General features: G+C 40.9%; 1 protein-coding gene across 1 annotated transcript in view; it reads left to right on the forward strand.

Annotated features, from left to right (window-relative positions):
- Window positions 1–12639, forward strand: part of stk17a (serine/threonine kinase 17a) — a 42275-nt gene that overhangs the window by 6119 nt on the left and 23517 nt on the right. Inside the window, exon 2 of the mRNA XM_034706686.1 lies at window positions 8587–8799. Coding sequence (XP_034562577.1) covers window positions 8587–8799 — 213 coding nt within the window. The remainder of the gene's footprint in view (window positions 1–8586; window positions 8800–12639) is intronic.

A 12639-nucleotide genomic window follows, 5' to 3' on the forward strand; every position in this document is an offset into this window, starting at 1 on the left:
TTTACATATAATTTGTTGTCTCTGAGCAAGTTAGATAGGTGTTTAATAATATTTTTGATAACCTAAAGACATTTTTTTCCTGACCAATCATGATCTGTTCTGTGGACTACAGCATCTGTTGAGTCTACAGGCTATTAATAATAAAAAAAATGTCAGGACTGTCATCACAACCTGATCTAAAGCATGTTCTCTGTTATTAGCTAGATCAGTTAATCAGAGCCCGTGTGCAGTGGTAGAATCCAGGACAACTAAATGATCTAACCTATATAGGCTGCTTGCTGGCTGACCTTTCCCCTGTAAAAGCCGACTGACGTTTATAAAACAGGGTCACCAATTGATCAATTTCTTCATATCAGAACTGCATCTCTGTTTAGGTCACTCGAGCTATGTGGCTGTGGCTTGGAGCCAACCCTGGTGTGCACATGGGGAATCCGTTGATGCCGGTGGAAGTGTTTGGCCCTGAGCCAGTGAAAATCTTTATTTCATTAAATGCATCCAGGGCTGCCTGGCAGTCTCTAACAGAGACCAGCCATGAGACTGCAAACAGCCTCCACTGTCAGAAGGGATCCACGGACTTTGGTTTAGCACCTCAATACTGCTTTTCTTTTGTTGTGGGCTGAAGAACTTTTCTAGCTCATGGGACATTAAGTTAGTCCACCGAAGATGAAGATTAGAAAGTGTTTCATAAAACCAGCCTACATGATATATCAGCTTACACAGACCTATTTTAAATGTTTACTTGGTAAATGTGCCACCATAGCTACATGAGCAAAGCTGCTTTCAGCTGCAGTTTGGCTTTATAGTGTGTCACCTCACAAAGCCAAATACAGCAACCATCTGACCGTATCTTTACAGTAACTGTAACCGGGCCATCACCTCTGGCTTGGTCTATGTGAGCACACACACACACTGTATGCCAACACACACACACACGCACAAAAGCCATCTCTTTCAGGGTGTAGTCTGTGAATGAGGCTGCTGGCTTTGGAAATGTGCTGACACGGCTTTAGAAAAGGCTGTGGTGGCCCAGTATGGTTTCTAAAGAGCAGGCCCAGACTCCCAAACCAAACAGCTTCTATCTGCTGTTCCCAACATGTCCACACCCAGACCTAAACATACTGCTAGCAGGGGTCTTTGAACCACACTGACTAAGATTTATACAGGGATGTCAAAATAATATACAACTTGCTGTGTTCCCAAACCCTTTAGTACAAATTGGGTTCCCTCAAAACAAAAACAAAAGATCAAAGGAGCAGTACTTGTAAAAGCTGGACCAATAAATCTACCAGGACACAATGAATCACTTAAAAAAACAGAAGAACAAGTCACTTTCCTGGCTGAAATACATAAATGAATCACAAAAATAAACAATAAACATAAAAAACACTCTGTTTTCACTGTTCTATTGCAAAAATGTACAATGTTGAAGTGAAGGCCAGGCATGTGTTTTTGTTTTGCTTCACTAGATGAGATAACACCTTCGACCTCATGTGCAGTTTCTTTGTGTAACTTGTATGAATAGAGCCACATACAGATATTTTTAGCAAGGTCCTTTTTCACTCTGCTTAAAATAAAAAGCCAGTCCACACCAAAGGTGTTTATGATTACTACTTTGTCCCCACAACAATGCAGCAGTGGTTAGAAAAGGTCAACATGCAAAAACAGTAGGTGGTGATAATGTGTAATCAGTCTGGCACGTCAAACAACGTAGATGAACATTTTACTTGTTTAGCGTCTTCTTGAGAAAATGCAATGTCAAAGCCAAGAATTGTGAAATTAAAAAAGAAAGCAGATTCATACTGTTACTGTTCCGTGGAATATAAAATCCACAAGTGCCAGGAGAATATTGACTGGGAGTCACAAGATAGATCCAAAACATGGAGGCCGCCATCTTGGATTTTTGGTGCATGTGCAGTACATATGAAAACAACAGTTGCCATGTTCCCCAAGCTGATTGCAATCAGCTGAGGGAGACTACCACAGGTGCTCCCAATTAACTGCTGATTAGTAAGGAAACCTGTGACCCAGATTTGGATCTCCGTCCAATCCAAAGCTTCAATGTAATTTTACCTAGAACATACCAGATTGGTCCATAACCCTGTTTCAGCTGTCCCAAGAAAACACAGACAAAATAGAATTTTTAAAAATCAGACTTTCAGTATTTAAAAAATGTCCTATGAGAATCCTCATCTGCTTGTAAGCTCCAACTTAGCCCCCTACGTATGTTATTGAACATATACAAATAACTTAAAAGATACAGCACAAGTTAGTGTGGCTGTCAAACTGCATGCAGATGGTGCCTACTTGATGACACTTTAAGAAACAAAAGTACAGCAATAGTAGTTCAAACTGACACAAGGCTGTCTACATCAGCTTTTTGGGCTGCTTAGTCATTGCGTATTGTGCATGCACGCAAACACTTAACAGTACACCTGTCACATTTTGACTCTGTCCATAAGTGTGTTAAAGGTGAAGCAAAAGGTACTTGGCTAATGAGATTGAAGTCAAGGTCTAAGGTCACAGGTGTCACTGCTGTCCAAGTGTCCATTATCACATGACCCATGATGTTAACTCTTGCTTTGTTTTTTGTGCTTTGTCTGTTTGAGTAAAAAAATACTTGGTGGTTATCTCTGTAAGAGCTTCAATGTCTGAGCACCATGAGAAAATGACTTGTAATTATATAATGAAAAATCTGTAATTTTATGGCGCATCATTCATAGAGAAGATGTAGTCCATATTGTGTAATATTATTTGAAGAAACCTTTCATTTAATGAAAACAACTTGTGGGCTATTAATAGATGATGACTCAAAATCATGTTTAATGAAGCAAAGGCTGTATGTTGACTTTTAAAGATTCAGAAAAGGGAAATTTAAGTGCAACAGTGATAGCTGGTTAGGTTACAATATGAACAATGTTTTGTTCTATTAAAAACTTGGTTTAATTCTAAGTACTTGGGACAATGTTTTAGGGGCATGGGTGTTTAGGTGATTGAAAAAAGGAATAACCCTCCCAGTGTGACATTCAGTATAGGACCGAAAAACCAGACACAGACAGTGGAAAACAGTGGTAAATGGGAATTTATTGCAGAGGTTGAAGACAAAGTTAACAACAGGTTGCAATGCTAGAGCATACTTCCAGAAGCTTAAGACTGAGAGAGCCTCGTACCATGGCGGAGCAGGCACCAACTGGCAGCTTACAGGACCCAGAGCTGGAACTTAAGAGCAGCTGCTAATTGCCACTAACGAGAGACACCTGTGACTAATCAGTGAACACCTGGCCTCCACCAGCCACTGCTCTACTGACACTAAAACACAAATACACAACAAAATACAAACCCAGAACACACTAGATGATAATAATAATAGATACAGCACAATAACTACAAGAGTCTGTTCCGTGATAGTGAAAGGTGAAACAAGAATATTGTTAATTTTTTACTGATTCATTTCATATACCTCTGCTCTAAGTTTGAAGTGTGACAAAGTGTAAGAAATTACAAAGTTACGAAAGCAGTCTAAAAGTGTTCTCATCAATCATCTCTAACTCATTTGAAAGGAGGGAATTGTTTTTCACATTAACCCTGAAGATGCAGATACCAGCTGCGTCCATAATGATGCGTATTCTAAGCTTCCCTCTGTGATGGTGGAATCTGTAGCTTTCAGAGTCATCGGCCTCATGACTCTCACATGAGGATGAAGCAGCCTGTGTAAGTGCTTGAGGCTCAGAGCTGCTCATCATGCTCTGTACTCGGATACAGGTCCTTTCATTGTGTGTCAGTCACACACAGTTCTGTTCCGACTCTTTGCTGTGGTTTCACCAAGAACGGCACAAGCTACTCATGTCGGAATTAACATCTCTTGATGTGCAGGCCAAAAAGTTTTAAATAGTTGATTTTTTTTTTTAATGTCCCTTTAGCATCAAACGATTACAAAACTCCTCTGTTTTACACTAGTTCATCTCTTATCACATCTTTCAGTCATCTTAGTTAGCATCAATGCGAGTCTTTGAAATTGCTTTGCGATGTTAAATCACACAGAAAGGCAGCAAAACGAACCCTGAGATGTTGTGAGCCCAACTTTAAGAAACACTGCTGTAAGGAGTAGGGATGGGTACGAATACTGGAGTAGGGGAGAATTGGGTTGGTTGTCACACTTTTTACTGTTTTGATGATTGCTCATCTTCAAAACATCTTCCAATAGTCATTCCTACATTAAATTGAAGCTTAAGGTGTTTGCTTGAAATGTGTATCCCTGACACATTGTGACAACCAACCCCATCACAGGGATGGTTGTCATACACTATGGGGTTGGTTGTCACAGTGGTATTTTAATGGGAAAAATCTTTTCAAAAAGGCAAGAAGGCAGAACTAAATTTGAAAGTTTAATTGCACTGACAAGTGATAGGCCTACATAACTTAATGCATAAAATGAGCAAGGAACAGGAACAGGAAACACATCTTTAGGCCAGCCTGTATAACAACATAAAGAACAAAACAAGTAGACCTAACAATAACGGCCTACTCAACTAGGCTACATGCAGTCACTGTCTGAGTTACAGGGATGGCACATGTAGGGTCTGCGCACTCAAACTCATTTCACCATGCATGATTTTTGCCAACATAGCGGTTGGTTGTTACATGTGACAACCAACCCCAAAGAGAATGTGACGACCAACCCCAACTGGATTTTTTTGCTAGCATCAAGGCTAACAACCATCTAACAACTAGTTGGCTAGCTAATAAAAATCTAAACTGCAGCTTTCCCCTCACACTTTGTAAGGGTAACACTTGTTCAGTTATAAACCCATCGTTTAAAAGCCTAGAAGAGAACTACTGAGGAGCTGAATATTTACAATTTGACATGAGAAACACAAAAAGTCCTCTCACCTCAAGTTCAGCTGTCTTACTCCAGAGAAGACTATGTAGGTGAGCTCTGATCCTAATTCTGGTAATGTCTATACCCCAATTTGAGAGACAGCGCCCTCTGGTGGCGAGATATAACGAGTGTGCCAACCAACCCGTGTGACAACCAACCGTTCTCCCCTGCTCGCCATTGACCCCATTATTCGAGTAGCATTTTGTTACTCGCGCACCTGGCAACATAACTTGAACTTATACAGGGTTACATGTGTGACCATGTGCTTTTTGTTTTCACCTAACTGAATACACTAGGTAGGAAAATAATGAATGGGATATAAACGTAGGACTTCTCCGGCCACAGCTTCAGCTTTAGAACACAGCAAAAACTTTTGTTTTACGGCAGCTACGGCAACACTTTAGGAACATATTATTCCACTGAAAGCAAAAGCACAACAAATACAGAACCGTCTGCAACACCTGCTGTATGTCAGTTAAAAAAGTGATGTCTGGAAGTACTCCGTAAAAACGATGAAGTTAATGAGCAGTGCAAGATGTGGCGTTAAACTTACATACCATAGAAATACCAGTTTGATGCTTAACCACATGAGCTTAAAGCACAAGGAGAAAACAGCGGAGACGGATAACAGGCAGTCTCGCATCACGTCTTTTGTTCGCCCTGTTAGCACTCGTCGTTGTGACGAAACCAGAGCGGAGAAGATTAGCCTGCTAACAAGCAAAATTGACTTATTTATTTATTTTTGTTTATGGTAAAAACTAACAATAATTGCAAGTACTCGAGAAGTTGTTCATTAGGTAATTTGAGTAATCGAGTACAAGGATTACTGTTACATCCCTACTGATAACCGCGCTAATGTGCTGGCCCATGCTCCTCGTCTATCCGCATCTATCTTCATGCTTGGGTGTTTTTTTCACACAGGTAGGCTCTCATATTAGAGCAAAGTGTTCGAAATTCTCATTATTTCTCCTCAAATATTTCAATAGAGAATTCTTTTGTTGGTTTTATTACCAGTATAATATTGTGTTTCAGTGGCGACTGTATTCTCTTCTTGTTCTCCATTGAGATAGCATGCATTAACCAGCAGCAACAGACAGAAACCAATCAAATCCAAATGGGACAATCACTTTTTATCCATCACGCTCCTAACTGGCTGCCTGCTGTGCTGCTCTACATTTAAGTCCCTGGATGCTCAACTAGCTTGATATTTGTTGAAACTTAACAGTACTTCCCTTTGGTGCCACATAGACCAAGAAAAAAAACCCACCCATAATTAATAAGTGAGTTTTCAACGTCTTCTATTGCTTATTACAAATTCTGTTGGGTTTCAAGTAAGTTGAATTGATGGCAAATAATGTCTTGAGCTCCAAGAGAAAGATGTGTTTTCTTTCTGTTGCTATAATCCGAATACGCCATCCATCAAAATGTCAAGCCACATTAAGGAAACCAGGGAGAGCAGTTTTAGCGTGTCACTGTGATTGAGTCTTGGCAGTGGATCGGTCACATTCAGCCAGGATCACACTCCTGATTATTGGAGCATTGACGGCCAACACTAGCCAGAGGGAAAGCACAATGTGGGCCTGTCATCTCCATCACCAGTCACATTTCACAGGATCTCCCCAGGGCAATGTGCACACATTATACTGTGGTCCTCACATGGGTACACCTTCTAGCCTAAAACAGGACTGGGTTATGGGAGGTAATGGGAAACCACATCCAAAGCAAACCCCACAGTGTTTTTAAGTGGTTTTGAAACCCCACATAACCCTGTATAGCTATTTGTGAAGCTGTGTGTCAAAATAAACTTGAGATGAACTTCCGTTTTGTTCGCTGGAAACGTCTGGTGCCAGCAGCAGCTTTCCCTTTTAAAGGGGACATATCATGCTTTTTTCATCAATATATATTGGTCTAAGAGGTCCCAAAAACATGTCTTTAAAGTTTATGCTCAAAAAAACACTTTGAAATCAGATTTTGGCATGCCTGAAAAGTCCCCTTCTTCATTCCTCATCAGAACACTCTGTTTTCCCTCTGACCACGCCCCCTCCGGAAGTGGATGTGCCTCGGCTCTCCAGCACGTTGATCTAATGTTTACATGTTGGCTGAATATACACGGCTGCTCAGAGATCGCGTTACTTCAACCCTCTGAATCTGATCCTGATGGAGAGGCGCCTGTAGCAGGACCTTTCTGAACGATTGGTCACAGATTTAGTGTTTCTTGTTGTTTTATTTGTCAGTATGTAGACGTGTGTCTTGGTACACAGCTACGAACATGTAGCTATGTGGCTATGCTAACTAGCGCTAGCACTTATCCATGATAAATAAAAATCATCCACTAGATCTTCAAATCTGCAGACGTGGGGAGTAAAACCGACCTCTGCCAGAAAGGCAGCAGGACCTTTTATGAAGGATTGGTCACAGATTTAGTGTTTCTTGTTGTTTTATTTGTCAGTATGTCGACGTGTGTCATGGTACACAGCTACAGCTACAGCTACAGATACAGCTACAGCTACAGCTATGAACATATAGCTATGTGGCTATGGTAATTAGCGCTAGCACTTATCCATGACAAATAAAAATCATCCACTAGATCTTCAAATCTGCAGACGTGGGGAGTAAAACCGACCTCTGCCAGAAAGGCAGCAGGACCTTTTATGAAGGATTGGTCACAGATTTAGTGTTTCTTGTTGTTTTATTTGTCAGTATGTCGACGTGTGTCATGGTACACAGCTACAGCTACAGATACAGCTACAGCTACAGCTATGAACATATAGCTATGTGGCTATGGTAATTAGCGCTAGCACCTATCCATGATAAATAAAAATCATCCACTAGATCTTCAAATCTGCAGACCTGGGGAGTAAAACCGACCTCTGCCAGAAAGGCAGCAGGACCTTTCTGAACCATTGGTCACAGATTTAGTGTTTCTTGTTGTTTTATTTGTCAGTATGTCGACGTGTGTCTTGGTACACAGCTACAGCTACAGCTATGAACATGTAGCTATGTGGCTATGCTAACTAGCGCTAGCACTTATCCATGACAAATAAAAATCATCCACTAGATCTTCAAATCTGCAGACGTGGGGAGTAAAACCGACCTTTGTGTTTATTAAGACAGCCTACAACTAGCATGCCTCCCTCCTAAGCTCCTTGTTAGCACACATTTGTGCAGGTAATGAAAAACGGGGGAGGGATTCAGTATTATTTTATACAGTCTATGGGCTGAACAAGCTCCGAGCTCTGACTCCGTGACAGACCGGATATTGTTGTTACGTAACAAAAACACGGAAGTCTGAAACGGCTCGTTTCACACACATTTACAGAAAGGTGTAGAAATCAGAACCGGGGCAGAATGGATTTTTTTCATTCTCGGGGGGTTTGTAGACATGCCAGGGACACATATTTCAGGTAAAGAACCATTAAAAAGTCAATTTTGCATGATATGTCACCTTTAAAGCAGCTTTCAGTCTGACTTTGACAATAGCCTTTAATAAGCTTGTTTTCTACATTAAAGAATACCACTTTACTTCTTTACTTACCGGAACAGAGTACAGCAAAGTTCCTGATTCACGCTAATCTTAAAAAGTTCATAGGATTTAGCTTTGTCTTGCTTTAGAACGGTTACATGATGGTATGACTTTTATAGTCTTAAAATCATATTAACGTGCACATAGTCAATGTATTAACAGTATTGATGTTCTTCTTGTCTTCCAGGGGAAAGTTTGCCGTGGTCAGAAAGTGTGTGGAGAAATGCACAGGCAACGAGTATGCTGCAAAATTCATGAGGAAGAGACGGAAAGGCCAAGACTGCCGGATGGAGATCATCCATGAGATTGCTGTGCTTGAATTGGCAACATCCAGCTCCAGAGTGGTCAACCTCCACCAGGTCTATGAAATGGCGTCTGAGATGGTGCTGGTTCTGGAGTTGTGAGTATTCAACCTGCACGTGACATAGATACTAAAATTATGAATTATGAATGTCTTTATGTTATTGGGAATTGGGGATTTTTTTGGTAGGGTAGACACTCTTAAACCTGAGTTATCACAATCATCAGTTAACCATGGGCTGTCCCATCCAGCCATGAGTTTGGTGATGTGAAAGTTTTTAAATCACAAGGATCATGAGAGAGCCATGAGTGGAGCACTTCATTTTCTACAGTGACTTTATTTTGCCTCTTTTTAACCCACTTCAAAACATCAAAAAAAAGTGATGAGCACTTATTAGTAGTTGAGGCATGTTAATATCTACTGACGAGCTTATATTGAGGTTTTACTGATCCTATTAATATCCTCTGAAATATATTCTTTAAGTAATGTTGGCAGTCAAGAGGGGCATTTCGATCGAATGAACTTTACCCCTGAACTACGTGCGTTTCAACCAACGGACCCAGGGTGAAAAAGTAGTTCAGGAGTAGATAATCTCCCCCCTGAAAACCCCCTGCTAGGGGGGTAGTACTTTTCAAAAGCCCCGGGACTTTTGGGGGGCAGGGCCTGCAATGCTGAACAGGACTGATTGGTAGATTACCTGCAGTGTTTCTATTCCGCCCGCCATCCACAATAACATCACACACATCTGTGATTCACTTGATTTCTCTTTCTTTGCTTTGTTCTATCTTTTTTGTATGTGGGTGTACTTTTCAAAAGAAGACTCCTAGATTCTGTTGATTTAGCAGCTTGTAACAGTAGTCTTCTCTAAACCCAACGTGAACGCGTCTCTCCTGGTGTTAGAGTTTTAAAAGGGACCCTGTAAACTGGAGACCTTCAGCTGAATGTAACAGTGTTGGTGGAGTTTACACAGCTGTTGAAACACAGAGGGAGTTCCTGGGAATGCAAACTAGTTTAGTTTTTATTAAGATTCCAAATATCCTCATCAGGAAGGCAGACATCAATGGGGGGGACAGGAACCTTTTAGTTCTGGGTAAAGTAGTTCTGGGGGCTGAAAGACTCCGGAACTCTTGGTCGAAATGCACAGGAAAGCATCTGTTTCCTGTAACCCGACTGTTTTGGGAGGCAGACTTGAGGGGCATTATGATTGCAGACTCTACCTCCCATACTACTTTTGAGAACTTTTGTTAGAACAATCAATCCTGCATTCTGCTAAAACTATGTTTTGTGTCCAAAATAATTTTTGAAGTAATGTTGGCAATAAAGAAAGCATTTGTTTCCTGTACCCAAAGTGTTTGAGAGGCAGACTTGAGGGGCATTATGATTACAGACTGTACCTCCCATACTACTTTTGAGAACTGAGAACAATCAATCATGTATTCTGCTAAAACTATGTTCTTGAGGTCACATGGCACCATGAGCTTTTTAAGAAATGATGGTGTCCGGCCGTTAAGAGCTGTGTAGTTGTGGAATATGATTCTGTATTCTAGTACAGAAAATGTTACTAAAGAGAAATACAAGCTCTATTTCTCCTTTTTGTCTTCAGAACTCCCAAATTTAGATGTGCTCATTGAAATATAGGTCAGTAGTGTAACTGGTGAGTACACTGAGATTTGGTTTGCCTGACTGAATATAGAAAACCCACAGGAAGTGTGCGATGCTCTCAACATGAGAATGTGAGAAGACGACGACAGGCACTATAACTGGAACTTTTAAGTCCTGCAAAGCTTCAGGCCAAACTTTAATGCTCCAGCAAACACCAGCTATTCCAGCAATGAGCCTCTCCTGTGTCCTTTTGTATACACACACTCGCTCACACATAGACTATGTTGTCGTTTATGGGTGGATTAGGTTTCCTGTGTCCCTGGATTATAGTGGTGGAGAGGTGAAGGAGATGCCTTATAGACTGACAGCAGTCTGACGTGTTAAATCCACTAGTAACACAAAATAATGACTAACTGACGAAGCTTGACCCAGTATGTGGGATTCACACACACACAAACGCACACGTGACATGCATGTATGGTGTTGACTACAGTGGCTGCACCAGTTGTCGATGATCTCATCTCACTGGTCATTCCCGGGCCGTGCTTGACCTGGTTCCCATAGAGTGAGTGTGTGGGTTTGTGTGTGTGTCTGCAGTTGTGTGCATGTGTGTCTGTTCTTGTGATCTCTCTCACTTCCTCTCTCTCTCTTTTGCTCACATGCCATATTGGATTTGCCCACATCCCTTACCATGGTGACACCAACCCCAACTATTTACACACACACACAGACACACACACAGACACACACACAGACACACACACACACACACACACACACACACACACACACATATGGCAAACCAATAGACTAGATTCTGCCTCTGCTGTCAGTCGTTGTTTTTGACCTCCATAAAGCCTCTGACAGAGTGATACAGATAATAAAGTCAATGATTGCTGCAGTCACACAGAAGTGCGTCTGGCACTGTGAAGGACACTGTGCCAGATACCACTTGTAATTCAAAGCAGCAGATCGTGTTGTAAGTGGTGATATTGATACTTCATTGTCGAAACTGGAGACCTACTGGATTATGTGCTGAATGGGATGAAGGACAGGTTAATCCCAAGACTTTGGAAAGCTGTTTTCACAGACGTGTAGGATTCTCCTTGAGCAGTAAATTGGGTCATGCAGTTGTACCACTTTCCACTGTACATTTTAATTTTTTAATTTTCTCCATCTTCCACATTCTTTTTTTGTGTCCAGCATAACCTACCCATCTTAAAGCAGGCACACAAGACACCATCTTTGTGGAAAAAGAGACTGCATAAATTACCAATGAGGCAAACGCTAATGTTGACAAACACTGGGAAGCTAACATTAAACCACCTCACTGTCCTCCCACCTTTCTGGTACAAACACATTCAGTAACCTCAAACAAGTAACCGGGGCTCACTGGGTTCAGATACCACGATCCACTCTAAGTGGATGGTTTATGTCTTGGGGTCATTCCCTGAAACTTGAATGTTTATTACAGCAAAATTAGCTAACATTAGCGAAAGAGCAGCTTGTACAGCGTGATTTGATTAATTTTAGCCACATACGGGACGAAGACGAGCCACAGCAAGTTGATTGTTAACTTAGTTGTCTTTGATTTTTTTTCTCGGCACGTTATCTCAGCACATATGGAAGAAATAGTAATATTCAACTTTTGAACACCAAGCTACTCATTTACACTATTTCACCACAAGACTTCACAACTTTACAAGTTCCATTTGAAGGCAGCATATATCCCTATTATTGTACATGTCCCTGGGTCCTTTCAGATTTTAATGCATCAGTGTGCCTCGCAATATTATTGGTAAATGATATTCCTAACTTTCTGACATTTTGAAAACAAAGTTTCTAACTTATTTATTATAAAACAGTTACCAGATGTTTCCTGAAAACATTGGTCAAAGCCAATTCACAGTTAACTTAACCATGCTAGATCTGAGAAATGACTATAGGTTTTAATAGTAAAGTACATTTAGTAAGTTCAGCAAAATGGACAAAACTAAACCATACCATGAGGCTTCACCATCCTCACTTCAGAGAGAGAGGAAAGTCAAAGGGTCACATCACAGCTTCAGTGAGTCTGAAAGCTTTTTGTTCAGTCAACAAAACTGATCCACAAAAATCATCCACTGACCCAGAGTTGGACACTGAATGGGTCTAAGCAGCATATATTTAAAGTAGTTGCAGCTTTAGTTGGTAACAAATGTTTCAGCATCTTCAAGTATGGAAGTTCCACAGTTACTGTAAACTGTCTCTGGTGAGGGGAAAATTACATTTATAATTTGGAGACAGCGACACACAAATAAGTCTTCCGACTTTACAACAGTCTTCAACTTTGAAAGT

The sequence above is a fragment of the Notolabrus celidotus genome, chromosome 17 (genome assembly GCF_009762535.1).
Source record: "Notolabrus celidotus isolate fNotCel1 chromosome 17, fNotCel1.pri, whole genome shotgun sequence".
NCBI lineage: Eukaryota > Metazoa > Chordata > Actinopteri > Labriformes > Labridae > Notolabrus > Notolabrus celidotus.